The following is a 20,733-nucleotide window of genomic DNA, read 5'->3' as shown; positions in this document are numbered from 1 at the left end:
GCAGTTCAGCCAACAGAAGGCTCTGACTTCTCTTTCTAAAGCTGCAAACTTGGTGCTGCACCTGCTTGGTAAAACATCTTCACAGCCCAGACGTTTTTTCTAGCCATCCCTTCTTGTCTCTGCCTTCCTCGTTCTCTGGATAGTTTGGCAGTATTAATTACAAAGACCTCCATTCCTCCAGGTCTTTTGTCTTCTTTAGCTATGCCATCTTGGATCTCCCCATTACACACCTGGCTCCATTTGTTCACACACTAACCACAAACATACACACAATAACACTCTGAGATCACCCTGTGTAGAGGACAGCAGCAAGTACTCCATAGTTATGTTACAACATCCCTCTTGCTTTGGTAATTAAATGGTGCACAAAGCAAGAGTGATTTACAGTCACCCCTTATATGTTGTTTTCAACAATCTCCTATGTAATTAGTCACCAGAGAGTCCAGAAGAATTATTTGCCTACCAGGCTGCTCAAACTGTTTGTGTCAACTCCTCACTGCATGTTATACACAGTAACCGGTCCATCTAGGTCACCCTACTGCTCACGTTCCCTGAATGAACAGCTGAAACATTTCTACACAGCATACTGAGCAGGGAACAATGTTAAAGCAGCCCTGACATGAATTTTTACATGCTACCACTTAAAAATCTTTCCAGTTGTCAAGTACTTTCATGAATCCCCACTGGCAGTGCAAATCCTTGTGAATAATGAAGAATGTGACCTTACGTCATTAGTGCTGTGTAAGTGTCTGCTGCTCATTACTGCTGCTAATGCTGCAACTTGTACTTCATGGCTCAGGAAGAAACATATGCTTTGATGCCACAACTGCTGCATAAGTCAAATGACCTTATTAAGGGTACCTTGGCACACAAATCAATCCTGCACCGCAGTGCCATGTGCAAGAAGGAACGCAGTGCAAGAGCAGGCACGTTCCTGCAGGCCAGGTGAGGACATAGAAGGAAAACAGCAGCTGGGGAACAGAAGGAGATTTGGCATCTGGAATTGGGCCTGAGGATACAGATGGGCTTTTTCAGAAACATTGACTAGCTTGGTTTGTTTTTCCGCGCCCTTTAAGGACGAAATCCCAGCTGGTGGCAGTTTAATACCACCATACCTTAAATGCAGCGACAGAACACCTAGCAAAGCATTTGTGACACTGCCATGAATACTAGATGAGCTCATTACACTCAGTACTATTACAATGAATAGCAAATGAACCCATAAACAATAGGGCGCTTCAAATAAAGTGCTACCCTGTAAAAAGTTACTACCAAGACAAAAGACGTATTACATCTTTCATTGTCACCCCATGGTGGGCCAGTATCCATCTTCTCAGCCTTTTCCTGAAGCCAGGTAGCTGTGGTTCCACCTCAGCCACACAGAAAATGAAAAATAGTTTGTTTCTCTTTGGGGATGTTCAGTCGATAGATTGATGTCACTACGCTGAGGCGTGCAGTACAGAGGTAACAGCTAGATGGGTGAAATTTGTTCTCCTCTAACGTCAATGTCAAAACTCCCATTGATGACGACAGAGCCAAGGTTTTCACTTTGTTTTCCTTGACTGTGTCTAAGGGCAGACAAGCCTCCTGCTCCTTGCCCCCTTTGAAGTCCTCGCCCCAGAGAGCGAGGTTTCTCCCGGTACCTTTTTCACCCAGGGAGCTATGTTCTTCCTCAGTCTCAGCTGCCGGCACTGCAGTTCCGTCAGCCCCAGGCACTTCCCAACTTGCTTGTCTGAGAAGCCGAGCTGCTTGGCCCTCCTCAGGGTCTCTTCTGGAACGGCTTCACTGGTGTGAAACAAAGAAAAACACATGAAGCTTTACAGCAACACTTAAAAGACACACGAGTACTCGTGTCTCCCGTACTGCACTGAGGGGCAGTTGCTATAGGAGCATGCACTTGAAGGCAAGAAAAGGAAGCCGACCCCACTAAGCCATGCACTCCTCATACACAAAAGATCTTTTCTTGGGCTGGATGTCCTATGCACATACCTAGTAGGTAAAGCCCACAGGTAGCCTAGTGGTGCTGAGAAGAAAGGTGCTGTTTCTTTCACTTTGAGACAAGAGCGGCTCACACCGGGCCTGGGATCTCCCCGGCAGCATTCTCCACCAAGCTACTCTAAGGTCACCATCTCCATGTCTGTGTGGTCTTTTACCATTACAGCCTCCGCAGAAGACTTGCAGCGGCTCCTTTCTTGGATTCCTTATCCCCACATCTCCATGTCTAAACTTTAACTGAATCTCTCCCTCACTTTCCTCCTCCCAATCCAAATTTTAAAATACAGGCCTCACCCCACTGGGCTGGCTCCCTAACCATCGCTCGCACCAATTCCTGAAGCTCTGGGACAAGCCCACTCAGATGCCCCTGCTGAGCTGTGGGACAACTTGCCTCAAAGCACCTCAATTCATCCCAAACACGCCTTTCTTTCTGCTCTTTGGGCTGCTCTGCATTCGGATACGGCCACTGCTTTGAAAAACCAAGTCACCTCAGAGACGCCTAGCAAAACTGGCCTTCATCTGCTCACGTGCAGAGGTAGTTTCTTCCATTTTGCCAGTCTCAAGCAGGCTTTTTTCCCCCCGTGTCATCTGTGCTACTTCTTGCATTATGAAAAGGGGGAGAGGGAAATAGGCAGGGTCAACCATGGCACTTTTTTTTGGTTTCATATCTGTGTTCAGGGTCCCTCATCACTTCACGTTCTTGTTCTCCCACTTTTTAGCACTCCTAACTTTTGCTGTTTATTTCACATGCGTTGCTTTCCCCCAGACATCTCTGCAGCTCAATGGTTTCTTGTCCGTTTTGATTTTTCCACCTTCCCCATCCCCTCTTTATTCCCTCCATCTCACGCTTTTTCCTCCCACGCTCTTTTTGTTTCACTTTGTTTTGACTCCACCTATACCCCTGGTGGTTCCTGCCTGTCTCTGTTTCTAAGCTACCTTTTCTAAGCTTAGCTTTTGGAAAAACATAAAAAGCCCATGTATTTTTATCAGCACTTCTGCTTTTCATCTTCATTGCCAAGAGCATCCTTGCCTGCCCAATAAATCAATATTTTATGAGCAAGCAAGCTCTGAATCAGGAAAAAGGAAATGATTAACAAACAAGCAATTTTCCTAAATCAGAGCTTTTGAATTATGTCCTTTGCTTGATGGTCTTTTTAAATAAACAGCATTATGTTATTTGAGCAGGAGGAGAGGGGTAAGGCCGCTTTATTGGAACGTGTCAGGAAGCTGAAGCATGAAAGAGTCATTGGATTTTCCACTTTGGCTTATGGAGCAGCTCCACTGCCCTCAGCAAAGCCAGGCAAAGCAGGTGGGAGGCACAGAAGTGTCAAGCCAGCTAATTCTGAGAGCAGAACTGGGGACCAGAAACTTTGGAGTTCAGCTCCTGGGTAGGAACTCCAACTGCCCCCATCACATCACTCCTTACTCCAACAGATCCTGCTCTTTGCTGCTGTCAGAAGGAACGGGTCCTGCCTAACCCAGCAGCGTGAGCTTCCCAGGTTTGGGATCCAGTCCTAAAAGCAGAAAGGTTTACCCACAGACAGACCTGCTTTCCAGCACCCCAGCAATTAAAGCCTGCAGTTTCCACGCACGGACTCCTCCGCTGCAACAACTGCCCTGCTTCTCCTGAGCCCTTCCTCCTTCCTGATTACAGCTCAGAGGCAGGGCTTCTTGCGTGAAGTGCGAACGCCAGAACTGAAGGCACGGGTGAGTGCTTTACAGGAGGAAACACAGCAAGCAAAATCTGCCAACTCCCTGGCAAAGCAGATGCTAGCCATCGCCAGCTGTTCGGAAGGATGCAGCCGTGTTTGATTCCTCTCCTAGATTTGGCATTCCTTAAGTACAAATGAGCAGACCTGATGATCTCCAGAAAACGAGTCAGTTCCAACGTGTGTTTGCTCCCTTGCTCTCCCCTCCTGTCTGTCTCAGAAACACACATTGCTGGCTGACATCTGATTAGCAACAGAAAGAAAATTGCCTTCATTTGCAGCTGGTTTCAACTCCTTTTTTAAAAAAAATATATCATTATAACAATATCCTTCACTGCCCTCCCCATCAGCAGGGTGGGCAGATAATTTTGCAACATGATTCCCCTGCCTTGGGCTAGCAGCTCAAATTGGGTCCGGGCATTTACTGGCACATCCTAGTCGGGTCAGGGTGTCCATGCAAAAAGGGAACTGGTTTTGCACAGGACAATCAGCTTACAAGAGACAAGCTGAGTACCTAAACGGGAAATAAACCTGAATTTTTCCTCTAGTAGTCCCAGTGCATGATGAAGGTAAGAGATGTGGCTTTCAACACATCCTTAATACAAGGGATGTGGTGGGAAGGTCTGTTCAAGCAGCACCTAGGCAGGAAGGGTTTCCTCTTTTCTCACTGCCACAAAGGCAGCTTAATATGGAGGAAACACACGAGGATCACCATGAGGCAGGAGAGGTCAGAAGTGACAACCTAACCCCGTGGATATAAGCAAGAGTTTTGCCGTATAACAGTCCAAGAAAATCAGCACAAGTCAAACACCCAGCAGTGCTGCTTTCCAACTACTTGAAACCATGATCTGCCACGAGATGTCCATTTCCTAATACTGATTTTTATCATTTATAGCCCAACTTTCATCCAAAGAATAAAAAAAAAAAACATGCGAACAGTAGGTAGAGTGATGATTATATTGCCAATAGCAAGACTAAGACACGCAGAGGTTAAGGGGCGGTGATTTTCCAGATCCAGCGTTGACCTTGTTCTGTCCCCACAGCCTCCACTCCCACCCTTTAGACTTGCTGGGGACACTGAAGCCAGCAGGGGCACTATCAGGCTGATCTCTTTGATTAGAGCTCCTTCCAAGAGCTCACCAGAAATCCCCCACTAAAACGAGGTGAGAATATCTCAGTTCTGGCTGTTCCCAAAAGCATGACCTAGTCCTACATAAGCGCCTCCCACCTTCCCTTGGAGCATCACTTACTCTTCAAACACAGGCCAAAAGACTTGCAAAGATTGAACTTCCCTGCTAATTTATCGTTATGAAACAAGGGAAGATGAAATGGCCACAATTCCTCTACCACTTCTCTTAACATCCACTTTTGTAAAATGGCAGGAGGGTCAGAGCTTCAGAACCAGATGATCGGCCTTTTTCCATGCTGCCACATTCATCTAGTGGCTGTTCACTTCCTCAAAGAGCCAAGTTCCCCCCACGTTTCTCAGTTTATAAACAATATAAGCCTTTCCCAAACCTTGCTCATGCCCCTTTTCAGCTCCCAGTGTTGACTTGTTGGTGCTTTTTGTTTAAAATCCTACCCTGGCATCTTTGGAACGCCATCCACCCCTTTCTTCTTCAGTAACAAACGATAAGAGGAAACGGAATAAATTCCCCTTAATGAGGAAATTTTCACCTGGCACAGAGGACCTGGGGAAATCTCTTAACTGCCTGGAAGAACGCTGGCAGCATTGCAATTACCAGGAGAGGCGGCTCGCTCCAGCACGGCCCTCTCTTCCACTTGACTGGCTTTCATCTGATCCACCAGTTTAGGAGTACAGCTAAATAAACGGGCTGGCAGAAAGCCCCGGCTCCATATGGAAAGCAGAGCTCTTCTTAGCCCCCAGAACAAGCTCTGCTTCATTTGAGGTACGTCGTCGTGTTAACGCCCATCCTGCACATTACTTAGGCACATGCTAGTGAGCCTGAAGCAAAATAAAATGAAATTTAAAAATAAAAATTGGGATCAGTTTGTGAACTGAGGGGCAAAGCCTGGGCTGTGAGTATCCCGGACACGTTTGGGCATCTTCTTCCTCTTTCCCTCTGTCCCTCTCCACTGAAGACTCCTCATGGCTTCCTAATGGCTTCCTTGATTGCTCCTGATGTTCTTACACAATTTTGAACATGCTTCAACTCAAATAGTGAGACTGGTGTGTAAATTCCCTCCCTGCTTCTCTTCTCAAGGAGACAGATTGTCACCACCTTTCCCCTCCTGAGGAACTCAAAAAGCTGCCAAAGGGGGGTTCAGGAAAGCAGGAGCTGTAAACCACCAAGCTTCACCCACTGACCAAGCTCCACCACTTCAGCTCTCTGCATCTTTAATGTTCACATCCTTGGCTAATAAATCTCGTGGAGATCCTTGATGTAAGTAACGTTACAGCCTCATGTTGTGCCCTAAGACCCGAACAACTCTCACCTACAATTAAGCAATGTGCTGAAGCAGCAGCTCAAGCAGCAGCACTGCCACGGACGGGCCCTAGATGCTTCCTCCAAGCTTGTTTCCCACCCCAGGTGAGGAGAGATCTTTGGGATGTTTGCTGGGGTGCTGCCCGACAGACTCGCCACAGCAGTACTGGAAGCAGAGATCCCCCCCAGGCTTTTGGAGAGCAGCGCCAGGCTATCGTGTGCATCAGGGAAGAAAATGCATGCTGAGCTTCCACAGACGTGCAGGTGCTTTAAAGGAAAATACAGCTGTGAAGTTACCAGTGGCTCTGTAAGACAGATAGAAAGTTTCCTGCCTTGGATCCTAAGAAGCACAACCAGTGCAGAATGAGTGCTGGTACTGTATTCCCCTCACGCACTGAACTCCTCGTTTGTTCCTCGGTCTGCCCTGCTCTCCAGTTCACTCGGAAGACGAAAGCAATCTTCCCAGTTAGTTAAACAACAAATATGTCAGCGACAGCTCCTCAAACAGCACGAACCCACGCAGCCTCGTGTCGAGGCACTGGTACTGCTCTGCTGCGTACCCACGCAAGATCTGAGCTGGGCTCTCCGACCTGTCCCAAAAACACCCAAGTCAGCAGAAAAAACTGCTCCTGAGGAGAGCAGATGTGCAACACTCCCTGCGGAGCTGCACGGTTTATTGATGGCCTGTCTGCTTCTTCCTGGGTCACCTGCTGGAGCTGGGCTTGAATTCCAGCACCTGTAGTGCTGTGGCTGTGTTCTGAAATCAAGTCATGCTTTCAAAACACACCTTTCACAGACAGGGGCTTCGAACAGGAATTCACAATGAACCACGGGCCGCTGAGGCAGGGCTCCCACTCTCCTCTGCTTCCCCACCTCCCAGCCTGCGCCTCCTGAGGAAGGAGAAGGGCAATGATCGGGGCTGCACCTACCCCTTTCTAACACCCCACAGGCCAGGAGGGGTTTTTATGCCCTGTCCACAGAGCAAGGACACGCTCTCCACCAGGACCAAGCTCTGAAGTGTAACACTATAAACTATGGTGGTGTCAGCACTCCCCACTGCCAGCGGGCTAGCAAATTTGGTAACCACCAAAATGGAGGAGCTGTTCTTCCTACTAACATTCACCTGAGAAACTGAGCTTTAAGGAGACAGTTCAGCTCCCTGCTCTGCCAGACTTTGGGTAAGCCTTACCGTCTGTATGCTCGGCTCCCCTGCAAAGTGGGGGTTTACCATGCTCCTCTTCTCTCGCTGGAATTCAGCTAGACAGCCTGTTATCGATACCAAGACATTCCTTTTGGGGCGCCATGCTCACTTCTGAGTGCTGCAAGACGGCCCAACCTCCCCTAGATCTCATTCAGATTTCCCCCAGGAGAGAACTGGACCCCACTATCCCTTCTTTTCACCCATCCAGCCAGGCCTTGAAGTCCCGTCTCACTCCTGGTTGTCTCAGACACCCAGATGTCATCTGTTCAGATTTCCTTCTCGATCACAAGCTGACAGCGTGACAAACAGCTGGTGGGGTCACTCCAGGGCCCTCCCCTCCATCTGCTTTCATGAGACAGGCAAGGCCAAATCTAGGGAAAGGATTTCCTGGTAACATCACATCCTGTTGCACACCACTGCTCAGCCCACCACTGTCCAGTCATGGACTGGCAGCACGAGACCAGACTTTTTCTTGCCATGTGTGTATGTACACGGCTAAGTGCAGTGGGCAGGCTGCTCTTAAGATTTCTTTACTGAAGGTACGAAGTTAACAGATAAAAAAAATGCAACAATGCAACTGAAGCAACATTTCCTCCATCTTAGAGGACCCCAGAAGCAAAGGTGAACTGAAACACAGCTGCAGCATGACCCAACCTACACCGGGTCTCTTAAGCACCGGGTCCAATCCTCCCTGGAAAGAAGTTTGCTGGGACAAACAGAAGCGAGGCAATGGGTGCCCTTCCCAGTCTCTGCTGTTTCTGCAAATGATTGGGCTTGCCGGGACAACAGTGAGAACAGACAAATGGTTGTAAGTTAGGTCTGTTGCTCCCCCATCGTTATTCCATATAACATTTCACACATGGAAACAGCTTCCCTGCACAAAGCAGCGAGGCCTGGCCTGGCAGCACGCAGTGAGAGTGCTGCCTGCTGAACTGCTCGCAAACGTCTCCCTCTGCTTCCAACCCCCCTTCCCCAGCTGCCTGCCATACCTGCTTGTTCTAGCTCTGGACTTCCTCTTGGCAGAGACCATCTCCTTGTTACCATTTCTACAACAGCTCTGCAGGGCCCAAACCAAGACTCCGGACAGAGCTGTTCCTCCAGCTACATCCAAAATCTTGCCGCAGGGCACCCCCAAACCAACCAGGAGACAAAGAGCAAGGGATGGGCTTGACTGAACAAGAAGTGTTGCCCGTAACCAGCAGTAGTGCCTGGGAACAGCAAAATGCTTTTGCTGATGCTAACTGCATTTCAGCAATGAAGATTTGGAGCGACGATTGTATCACAGCCCATTCTTTTCCATTGGAAATAATCCCACAGCACAGGTAACACGGTGCCAGGCACGCTGGGGACTGGAAACAGCTGGCTGCAGGAGGAGCACAGGAATGCCAAGGCTCATTTGCATCACTCAATTAGCTTTCCCTCGGCTATTGCGGAGATGTGCTTCCTGCTGTGGCCTGCGGGACCAGCCTCTTAGCTCGGGTCAGGAGTGCTTTTTCCCAGCTTGTTGTCTCTGTTCCAACGTGCCTTCAGCATAAGGCAGCCGGACAGTCCGTCCCTGCCTCTCAGGGCAGCCTGGGAGCTAAAAGTTTCCTTGGGAAGGTTTGAGTAGGGATGCCAGACTGAAAAGCTGCACTGACCACTGAACTACATTCATACACCTGAGCTGCGTTGCATGAATCCACTTACAGAGGACACAACACTGGCTGCGTGATACAAAGGCAGGGCTGGATACCACAAAAGGGCTTGGTGGAGCAGGTCAGCCCTGCAGCCTGTTGCTTAGTCACCAGGAGGATGAAAAACAGTGTGGGATGGCACCGGCTACTGGTCGCATTACTAGAGCTATTATTTCCTGCCACCCATAGCAGAGAAAGGGAAAGGAACCTTAGTGATAAAGAGCAGTTTGGCACGATTAGCATCTGTGGAGTGATGCTGGATTTAGAGCAGCTGAGGCTGGGACCAACCTCTGGGGTCCAGAGTGCAGCATTCAGAGCGTGCCACTCCAACAGCAAGGAAATCAAACTGATCTGGAGCTTTTATTTTCCTTTTTCTTCTTCATCAGGAGCCGCATGTATGTTTTTAAGGCATTCAAGACAAATGCAACATGACACAGATGTTAGAGGGCAAAAGCTTGTGCAGCTGAACAACAGACTTCTGTAAATAATCAAGCTACTCCTTCTCTGCGACATCTCCCTCCACATTCATTTCTGTTTAGCTCCAGATCCAGCTTGTTCCGGGGGGCAAAGGAGACCAAGAGCTGCTCAATTAAAACCGTGCAGCTGGTTAAAGAAGCAGAAATCACAGGAGATGAAGTTAGGGACGTGCTGGCTACAGTGCGCTCCCAGTGCCATCATGTGGTGAATCGTGGTTAAGACACCAAAAATGCGAAGCAGAAAAGCTGGCCGACACGCAGCCAATAACTCAGCGAGGAGGTGCTCCCAACCTCATAAACCACGAAGGGAAAGCTCAAGTCAGCAAGAGGCTGGAACCGAAATATATAGCTGAGCGCTCTAATTTACTGCTATCTTTCCGACTTAGCTTTAGATGGTCATTTTTCTTAAGGAAGGAAGATTTATATTTAAATATGTCTGAAATTATAGGTGTTTGAAAGTGCAGTGCTAAAGCAACACGTACCACATGATCACAGCACGGCAGAAAAAATTAAAAATCCATCAGACAGGCCCAAAAAAAGTCCTGCATTTGATCCTCGGGTGTAGTAAGCTGGTACGAGTCCCATGTTTGAAGGAAACTGTCCTAGGTACGTGAGTGCAGCCTGCTGGTATTACTGCATGCCATCCACAGCCCCAGCCCCAGCCCCAGCCTCAGAGATGCAGTAAGGGTTTTCCTACATAAACCAGAACTTCCAAAATCCCCACAGGCAGCAAGATGCCTGTACGCTCAAAGTTCTTTTCCCCAAAAGAGCATTCTCAGACACTTCCTTGGTTCGAGTGAGGCAGTCAGATGGGGTTTAAGGGAACTCCACTCACGCCGAGTGCCAAAATAAACTTCTCAGCATCAACTGCATCAGTGCTCAGGGCCTACCATGGTTTTCCCAGCAGAAAGACCCCCAGTAAGAACAATGTGTCCTAGGACAAAGCTGTTTTCTCTTACCTGTTTGCTTCCTTCAGGATCGTCTCCATGTTCACAATGCCACGCATCTTATACAGGAACCACTTGTCGATGGCCGTGAGCTTGTGAATGACATCCACAGGGACTTTGTTAGTCAGAGCCTGCCAAAAAGAGGAGAGCACCAACCATGCATGAACGCACGCTCTGCAAACAGAGCAAACAGCAGCAGCAGCCATGGAACAGAGACAGCTGTAGCAGCACAGATCAAAAAATCAAAGGTCTGCCAGGGGAACCCAAAATGTGCCCCTCAAGCAGGACGTAGGGAGGGACCAAGCCACTTCTGCACACCCTCTGGTAACGAGAGCTGGCTCCTGTTTGAAGAGCTGGAGAATCTGCATTTTACAGAGCCAGCAGCCAAACTTCAACTGATGGCAGCAAGGCCTGGTGCCACTGAGTATGTGTCTTAACTACCAGGCACATTCAGTCTGCAGAACCAACTCCACAGCTGTACCCCTTACCCCCAGGTCACTTAAATCTCCATCCCACTGTCACCTCATACCTGCAAATATTAAGCAGGAAGGTCCAGATTCTCAGCTGTGGAGCACCTCACTGCTTGGGAGCATAAGTCTCAATTCACCTTTGAAAAACTAGACTGACTCAGAACACATGGCCTTGAAATACCTCTGAAGTGGAGAGTCCAGTCCTAGGTGACACTCTGCAGCTACAGCGTAACTGCGGCTATCCTGCTGGAGCTCTTTTATTTATTTCTACTTTTTATCCAACTACCCACACAATGGGGTTAAAAGGATCCTCATGGAGCTATGCAGAAGACAGCGTTTGACAGGACACCACACTATTTTAAAAAATATCTCAGAAATTTGCTAGACAGTGCCCCAGCATGGATACAGTTTTATCTTCTATCACTGCTACTTCCTGGGTCTCAGCAGCGGTGTATGGGTACAACTCTCCTGATAAAACAGCCATAATCAACCATGATGATAATACCAGCACGCTATCTTCGCTGAGATGAAGAAATCAGGCTCATTAATTTGTTACCGTGCTTAATTGTTTTCTTGCAGGGCAACATCCCTGGAACAAAGCCAGAGCAACGCCGCTGAAGAAAACTCCAGCATTAATGCGGGGATGAGCTCAGCCACTGCACACCAGCAGCTTTCCTCCCAGTCACCAGGCTGCAGACACGACGTCGTATTGCCACCGCTTTGCTTAGGGTGATTTTATGGCAGCAGAGAGAAATGTGGGCTGCGTCACTGCTGTGTTCCACAGTGACATTAAGCAGCTAAATTTAATCTGGGATGGAGACAGTCCTCTCCCAGGGCACTGCAAAATACTGACACCACCTCAAAGCACCTTCTGTTTTCTCTAAGGATTCCCAGGTTGCTCGCCCAGGGCTCCTTCTCTTGTCCTGAGAGGCAGTACGCTGCTGACTGAATGAGCAGCCTGCCCTCAGCACCCAGCAGCCACTGGGTGTTGGGAGAGCACGGTCACACTGCAATCAGTGGGATTCCTTTTGCCCGCCTGGTTTCACAACGTATGGGCATGGTTTGGGGACCTCCAACCTTCAGTCATGCGTTGCTGAGCCACACACACGCAGGTAACGTGACCACACACACTTATTCTGCTTAGAATGCTTCCTTTAAAAGTCCTCATGGGAAACTGAAGAAAACAAATGCCTACCTCCCTTTCAGCAGAGGAGGGGAGGAGAAACTAAGCTACCTTAGTAGTTCAGCTCAGCCACCCGTGCTGTCTTTAGGGCCCCTTTGTTCCTTCTGTCTCATGCCTGCTCCCCAGAGGAGGTGTTTGGCTGGCTGTGGCTGGGAGCACGAGCGTAAGCTAACGTGTCTGCAGTGGGGACATCTAGGAGACCATGACTCCAGGGTGAAAGCATGCAGATTGAGTCCATAGCATAAACCCACTTACGTACAAACCCTAAGAGTCACCAAAAAAACAAGTTATAACCCAAAAATAAGCTACAGCCCTTCTTGCCCATCAGGTGCAGCTACACTCTTGCAGCACTTGGCCACTGCTCAAAGAGCAACTGTCATCTATTTCAGCCTCTCTCCCGTGGCCTTTTTTTTTTCTTTTCTTTTTTTTTTTTTTTTTTTTTTTTTGAAAAAAACACATTACAACAGGGAGTCTCACTACAACAGCAGTAACTCTGAATGACAGCTGAACTGCCTTCTCTTTCACCTGAACAGTTACTGTTTTCATCGGTCAAGGAGAAAAAGGAGAGAGAGAAAGAGCAAAAAGCCTTGGAGAGCTGGCAAGTGGGGCTTGTGGGCGGGGGGGGAGGAGAAGACACAATGAGGCTGCATCCAGTTTCAAACAAAGCTGAGGGCTAATAGGGACTAGCTGTTGGCTTTTAAATGTCAGCAAGATGGAAAGGGATTTCCAGGCCCTCTGCCCCAGCTGCTGGAGGTACCCCTTCCCGATATTGCTCGCCTCAGTTATTAATGGAGACGAATTAGTGCACAGTGTCAGACAGAGGCAGCTCTTTACAGGGAGGGATTAAGACTTTGATCTGGCTTTTTTTGATAGCTGACAGTGAAAATGCCACCAGCTGGGAACACCCAGAGTGTTAAGCATGGCCCTAACTCACCTTTATCTGCCTAAATCCCCTGTGTTAACATGGGGCTCAGATTAACCTTTATAAAAGCCCCCTGAGCCACTCAGAGAGATGAGAAAAGATTTTCCCTCAGTTGCAAGAGAAAGCTGTAATAGAGACCAAGCGCAGCTGCTGAAGGATGTTCTGCACTTATGAAGATGCATATTTCCCCAGCTTGAAAAGCAAGAGTCAACAGCTGGACAAGCCGTACACTCACAGAACATCTTGTGCTTTTCATTCAGATCATTTATAAGAGGGACAGAGACGTGAAAACCTTTTTACAGACACCACGGTACAACCCCAGCTCCCCACTGGAGTAATGAGTTATTTACACGAGCACAAAGGTCTTAAAGACTCTGCCATGCAAAGTCGGCGATAGAAAACACAGTAAGTGGGGTTTCCTACCAGAAAATTGCCCCTACTCTGTACATTGACTAACCCCACACTTACCCTGAGATACAGACAGGCAAACACCATGGAACTGAAGGCAGAAATAATTTTGGACCCTTGCTCCTCTTACAGTAACACAAACTCTTACCCAGAAACCTTGAAAGATGAAGTGATTTGCCTTCTGTGACAGGAGACAGGTTAAAGAATACTAGGGGAGAAGTTGAGCCTGTTTCAAAGAACTGGGGATTCCTGGATGCTGAATTTAATGTGGAGTCTTAATTGCTTTCAAGTTTCAAGCCCATACCAATGCAACAGTTGCAAAAAGACACTACTCTCAGCCTGCAGCTTATCATTCTATCACCCTTCGTTTCAGTTCACTTCACTTTTTTCCTTCATCCCTTCCCATAAAACTAATGGCAACCTGCCAAACTGGCCAACTTGACTGTAGCTACCGCCAGTGCAAATAAAGGCTGAATATTTTCCTGCATATGTCCCTGCACAGCCTCGCTATTAAGTAGCGAGGCTGTGCAGGGACAAAATTAGGAAGGCCAAAGCTCATCTGGAGCTCAATCTGGCTACTGCCGTTAAAGATAACAAAAAACGTTTCTATAAATACATCAACACAAAAAGGAGGACTAAGGAGAATCTCCATCCTTTACTGGATGCGGGGGGAAACTTAGTTACAAGAGATGAGGAAAAGGCGGAGGTGCTCAATGCCTTCTTTGCCTCAGTCTTTAGCAGCAATACCGGATGTTCTCTGGATACCCAGTACCCTGAGCTGGTGGAAGGGGATGGGGAGCAGGATGTGGCCCTCATTATCCATGAAGAACTGGTTGGTGACCTACTACGGCACTTAGATGTGCACAAGTCGATGGGGCCGGATGGGATCCACCCAAGGGTACTGAGGGAACTGGCAGAGGAGCTGGCCAAGCCACTGTCCATCATTTATCAACAGTCCTGGCTATCGGGGGAGGTCCCAATCGACTGGCGGCTAGCAAATGTGACGCCCATCTACAAGAAGGGCCGGAGGGCTGACCCAGGAAACTACAGGCCTGTCAGTTTGACCTCAGTGCCAGGAAAGCTCATGGAGCAGATCCTCCTGAGAGTCATCATGCAGCACTTGAAGGGGAAGCAGGCGATCAGGCCCAGTCAGCATGGCTTTATGAAAGGCAGGTCATGCCTGACGAACCTGATCTCCTTCTATGACAGAGTGACGCGCTGGGTGGACGAGGGAAAGGCTGTGGATGTGGTCTACCTTGACTTCAGCAAGGCTTTTGACACCGTCTCCCACAGCATTCTCCTCAAGAAACTGGCTGCTCTTGGCTTGGACTGGCGCACGCTTCGTTGGGTTAGAAACTGGCTGGATAGCCGGGCCCAAAGAGTCGTGGTGAATGGAGCCAAGTCCAGTTGGAGGCCAGTCACTAGTGGCGTCCCCCAGGGCTCGGTGCTGGGGCCGGTCCTCTTTAATATCTTCATCGATGATCTGGACGAGGGCATCGAGTGCACCCTCAGTAAGTTCGCAGATGACACCAAGTTAGGTGCGTGTGTCGATCTGCTTGAGGGCAGGAAAGCTCTGCAGGAGGATCTGGATAGGCTGGACCGATGGGCTGAGGTCAACTGCATGAAGTTTAACAAGGCCAAGTGCCGGGTCCTGCACCTGGGGCGCAATAACCCCAAGCAGAGCTACAGGCTGGGAGAGGAATGGTTGGAAAGCTGCCAGGCAGAGAAGGACCTGGGAGTGATGGTTGACAGTCGGCTGAATATGAGCCAGCAGTGTGCTCAGGTGGCCAAGAAGGCCAACGGCATCCTGGCTTGTATCAGGAACAGCGTGACCAGCAGGGCTAGGGAGGTGATCGTCCCCCTGTACTCAGCTCTGGTGAGGCCGCACCTCGAGTACTGTGTTCAGTTTTGGGCCCCTCGCTACAAGAAGGACATCGAGGTGCTTGAGCGGGTGCAGAGAAGGGCGACGAAGCTGGTGAGGGGCCTGGAGAACAAGTCCTACGAGGAGCGGCTGAGGGAGCTGGGCTTGTTCAGCCTGGAGAAGAGGAGGCTCAGGGGCGACCTTATCGCTCTTTTTAGGTACCTCAAGGGAGGCTGTAGCGAGGTGGGGGTTGGCCTGTTCTCCCACGTGCCTGGTGACAGGACGAGGGGGAATGGGCTTAAGTTGAGCCAGGGGAGTTTTAGGCTAGATGTTAGGAAGAACTTCTTCACTGAAAGGGTTGTGAGGCATTGGAACAGGCTGCCCAGGGAAGTGGTGGAGTCACCATCCCTGGAAGTCTTCAAAAGACGTTTAGATGTAGAGCTTAGGGATATGGTTTAGTGGAGGGCTGTTAGCGTTAGGTTGGAGGTTGGACTCGATGACCTTGAGGTCTCTTCCAACCTAGAAAATTCTGTGATTCTGTGATATTGGCCAGCATTTAGCAAGCAAGTGCATTACAGGAATAAACAAAAGCAAGCGATCCAGATTTCCACCAACACTGCCGCAGACTGATCTGCTAGGACACAGGAACACAACAAGCACGGACTTGGATTGCATCAAAAGGCAAACATGGTACCTGAATACAGAAGATCCACGAGAACACAGATGTCAGCAAGAGAAAGTAAATATATCCCCCCAGCTGTTGTGCTCTACAGGGGAAATTACACGTGATAGAGATTACCTGGACTTCAACAGCAGCGAAGATACTACACAAACAGTTCAAGTGTGCTTGACAGAGGAAAGCAAGGGGGTGAGGAACACTAGACCAGGGGACCCAAGCCGTTAGCAATCATTCAAGGCACATCGGTCAAGGGCTTTTGATCTTTTGTTACCTTGGCCATTGCATATATCCGAGTGCTGGATGGCTCAGCGAGTTCCTTCTGGAGATCTGTGCTGGCTGGCCAGGCTTTATTCAGGGGCAGACGTGAAGTGAAGCCATCTACAGAGGGGTGGCACATTCTCAGGGCTTTTTGGAAGCTCTCTTCAAAAGTGCGTCCGATAGCCATAACCTGTAAGGGAGAGCACATCAGGTACGGTGAGCTGCTGCCCAGCTCTCCCCTGAGTAACAGATGGGTGCAAGTTGAAACCACAAGGATGGACAGACAGAGAAAGCTCACAGCCTTCAAGCCACTCCCTAAGATAGCCACACTGGCTTTAAAATGGGTGCAGCTGGCTGAGCCTTGGGAGTCCCACTGCTAGGCCTGCCTCTGCCAGTAATCACCAACAGGGAGTTTTGGACAAGTGACTCCTATCTGGTTTTGTCTCCCTGCCTGTAAAATACAGGCAATCGCTGCTCTCCTCGTAAACTGCTTTGAAGCGCTGCAGTATGGAGAGCATTATGCAGCAGCACGGGTGTAGTAATACAGAAGGATATTTCTGTTTAACAACCTGTTAGAGAGAGAAACTCACAGTGGGAATTTTAAGGTTCAGAAGAGATCTGCTCCTCTTCCTGTAAATTACATTTAACAGTGACACTCCCCTGTGAGGGCTCTCTTAAAGCATTATTCCTCCTTGGCACTGCAGCATTGGGGTTTCCCACCTTCAATCTTGACTTCACGTCCAGTAAGAAAAAGAGATTTTCTCTGTGGAAATCTGTGAGGTAACAGAGCCCTTGCTCAAATTTCTACATTTGTATTTCCCAGCGCAGCAAAACCCTAACAACATAAAAGTCTTCCCAAACACAATGTTGAAAAATGTCAAAGAAAAAAATAACATTGTTTTCTCTTTTCTCACAGCTCGGAGCCCATTGCCCAGCACAACAGAGCTCTGGAGAAAAAACAAAAACAAAAACAAAAAACAGGCAAAGCCAGACTGTTCAATTAATAAAAATGCAGTAGGTGCTGCCATCTGCTTTCAGGTTCAGGCCTAGGAAGATGATCGTGACATACTAATCGAGACAAAGCTGCAAGAAGCCCTTTGCTTCACAGACACCCTCGTCTCCTGGAGACTAATCTTTTTGGTGAGTGCCTCTGCCAGCAGCAAGCTGTCTCTCCTATGCTTCTCTGTCCTTGTGTCAGTTCACCCCTGGCAATGGTAGCCTGGAACAGTTGGGGCTCTTTCCCCTCTCTCTTTACCCAGCATTCTGTTTCAAGAAGGATGAGAAGCACGGGGAATAATGTGGTTCTGCTTTTGTGACAGACAGCCACAGGAAGGACTCCGTATTTTCTCCCTGCAAGTGGCTATGGCCAGCAAGCGATGGCCATACGGCTGATGGTTCATGAGACAACTGCATTTAGGAGCTCCAGCTCTACAGAACGGTCCAAAAAACCCTTAAGCAGAAAGGATTAATATCAGTAAGCATCAGCTCACTGAAAAAAAAAAAAAAGCTCATTGACATTAAAAGCCAAAACTGCAAATGAAAAACGAAGTTCTAATTAATCCTTCTAATTGTGATGAAGGCTCATTGTGTGAGCAAGGTAGAATTGATGTTAGGAAGGTCTCATGTCAAAATAATTTAATAAAATAGCTACTTGAAAAGCATTAGGAGAAAAAGGCAGCTGAAAAAAAACCCACAAAATTAATTATTTTGCTTTGGTAGCTGGTATGTAATTAACTAATTAAGAGGGTAATTTATCCATTTCCCTCCCTCTTAAAACTTGGTCTGAAAATGCTGCTATTGTTCCAGACACCTCAAAATCAGGGTTTAAAAGTCCCACTGTCATGTTCCAGACACAGGAGACTTAATCATCAAGATAAGTAAGTCAGAACTTCAGAGCCGTATCACATGTTGTGCTTGGATTTCAAGAGCAGAAGTAGGCCAACGTTTGGCATGTGGATTTAACAGGGAGGACAAATAACTATGGGAACAACTGTGAGCTGTTGTTCTTCTACATCACTGAAAATCTTAAACTACAGGTCTTGAAGTTATACTCAAATGAACCATCACTACAGAACTCCAAACAAAGAATAACTCTGGGAGTCCTGTCACGAGTGTCAAGAATGAAGCAAACCTCAGGTGATCCAAAGCGGTCTCTTCCTTTCATAGTCAAACCATTTATGAATCCTCGCTGTGATACCTAAGATGACACAGCCCAAACTCCTTTCAGTTAAATAGAGTACTGGATACAAATCGTCTGAATAGAACTGACGTCTTCAAAAGCCATTGGGCCCAGGAAGATAGAGATCCTGAGGACTTTCCAGAAAGAGAAATGTCTTTCCCAAGTGGTAGAGGGGAAGGGAAGGAGAGGATCTCACACTCACCTCTCCCACACTCTTCATGGAGCTTCCAATCCGGTTGGAGGTGCCCTGAAAGCGGTCCAGATCCCAGCGGGGTATCTTGGTAACAACATAATCCAGGCTGGGCTCAAAGCAGGCCGAGGTGTTTCCTGTCATCACGTTTTTGATTTCGGGTAAGGGGATCCCCAAGGCAATTTTGGCAGCAATGAATGCTAGTGGATACCTGCCACAGAGGAAAGGTAGAGAACAGTAGAGTGGGAAGTACTTGCTTTTGCAATTTGCTTGTACTTCAAATGACAAGGAAACTTCATAAACCCCTCAACCTGCTTTATTTAAAGTATTTGCAATACTAAATTGCAGCAGTTCCCTGTTCCTGGCACATTTCTGTTAAGTGTAAACTCAGCCTGTCTTCCTACATCAGCTTACCAGGAGAATTTCACCCTGCATGCCTTCACTGTCTTGATACAAATCAGCTGTTGAAAAGAAAGCAGAGCCCTGAGTTTAAGCTGCAGCCCTAAAGCTCGGGATGTTTGGATCAGGTTCCTGGGTTTTGCCACCAACTTCTCAATTCCCCTCTGCATCACTCTGCACATGTAAAATTAGAACTATGAGTTGTTTCGTTTTATTCTCCTTTCTTCAAACATTGAGCTTCTGAGGGCCTGGACTATGCTTTGCAGGTGGCTAGGTGACTTAATCCCTGCTTGGTTGCAGTCACAGGCAGTCTACCAGTAAAAACATTTAGACTAATTGCTTCAGAGTCCTAAAGAGAGACCCCATAAACAGGATGCCCCATGTCCCAGCTAAAAGGTGTTTGATACACAGTCCTATAACCAACCACATGCAACCTGGTGTGGTACCATGGCTGACCGACCCCCAAAAGTGGGGGATCAGTGTTTCTCCTTTCATGTTTTTCATTTAGCAGATGAAGGAATTGAACTTCACTTTTTTCCCCTTCTTTCTTCTCCCTTTTCTTTTTCCTCAAAAGGAAAGGTGGCTTCCCCACACTGTTGCAGAAAATTGTAGAGTTCTTCCAAGCCTCAAAAATGTTACTTATCATTTGAACACAGGAATCACAAGAGGAAAAAAATGATACTGGGGGCTTCAACAGTCTGCAAAGAATTAGACTTAGTTCAAGGATGGCAATAGGAACGGAGCTGACTGGTCTGCAAAGCTGGCCTAGCTGGAGCGGAGGGAATGCAGTCAGCCTGTAAACCTGCCTGTTATTCTCATTTTGCTAGGGATGTCATCCTTCACAATTTTCAGTCGTCTGGAAAAGCCTCATCAGCAAACAAGATGTTTTATTCCAATATTAGAAGGAAAGTCTCATCTTGAAAAATCACCTGCAATATTCCCCACATCTTCTCCTTACGCCCCATACTTTTTCATGACGGGTACTGACAGCTGAACCACTCCATTATGCAATACACACTGCGTAAGCAGCCAGAGCACTTCTGTATCAGGTGCTGTATACATCAAGCAGCCTAACTTCCTAACTATGATACCGTAAGCATTTCCTTCCCCATAAATCTTCCAGAGTCTTTTACTCATTCACTGGAAAGGATATTTGAGGTACCCAGTCACCAGCACCATCTGCAAGAAGCCTCTGGGTTGCTGAATCCAGGTATCGCGTTGGGTCACAGGCCTAATCCAGACGTGCTTTTCAGAACCTTCCCCTGCACAAACCCTTCCCTCCCTCAGGAGGGTTTTCCTACAACATTTCCATCAAAGCCAGTTTCACAATGACTTGTTGGAGGTGCTTCCAGCCACACACAATCCATCTGCAACAGCTCTTCGGAAATCTCCCAGTGCTTTATCACACCCAAAGCGAGCCCAAGCTCTCAGCACAAAGCTGCCTGGAACCCAAGTGGCTTCAGCCTTTCCAGTGCATCATTCAAAAGAGAGATCCTTGTTGGTTTTTGAGAATCCCAGCTGGCTGGTGGTTGTCCCTCCTCAACGCAACAGATGGGTACTACTTCCTACCCTAATACATTGCAGAGCTACCTACCTAGGCCTGGATCTCGCTTTATTATCCACAAAGCCACCATTTTAAAGATGTATCGTGCCCGCAGCGAGACCACACAAACAGGTATGTTTTGCTGCGAGTCTGTCATCCAAAAAGAAAACAATGCAACGCCCACCGTCCAGCA

At 48.0% G+C, this 20,733-nt stretch overlaps 1 protein-coding gene across 1 annotated transcript in view; it reads right to left on the bottom strand.

Annotated features, from left to right (window-relative positions):
- The window catches only part of CPS1 (carbamoyl-phosphate synthase 1), a 90,473-nt gene that overhangs the window by 32,704 nt on the left and 37,036 nt on the right, over positions 1 to 20,733 (bottom strand). The window contains exons 19-22 of the mRNA XM_032190343.1: positions 18,611 to 18,809; positions 16,243 to 16,419; positions 10,461 to 10,579; positions 1,644 to 1,785 (exon numbers count right to left, since the gene is read on the bottom strand). Coding sequence (XP_032046234.1) covers positions 1,644 to 1,785; positions 10,461 to 10,579; positions 16,243 to 16,419; positions 18,611 to 18,809 — 637 coding nt within the window. The remainder of the gene's footprint in view (positions 1 to 1,643; positions 1,786 to 10,460; positions 10,580 to 16,242; positions 16,420 to 18,610; positions 18,810 to 20,733) is intronic.

The sequence above is a fragment of the Aythya fuligula genome, chromosome 6 (genome assembly GCF_009819795.1).
Source record: "Aythya fuligula isolate bAytFul2 chromosome 6, bAytFul2.pri, whole genome shotgun sequence".
Taxonomy (NCBI): Eukaryota; Metazoa; Chordata; class Aves; order Anseriformes; family Anatidae; genus Aythya; species Aythya fuligula.
The sequence above is the reverse complement of the archived record's forward strand: the minus strand, read 5'-3'. Positions and strand labels throughout refer to the sequence as shown.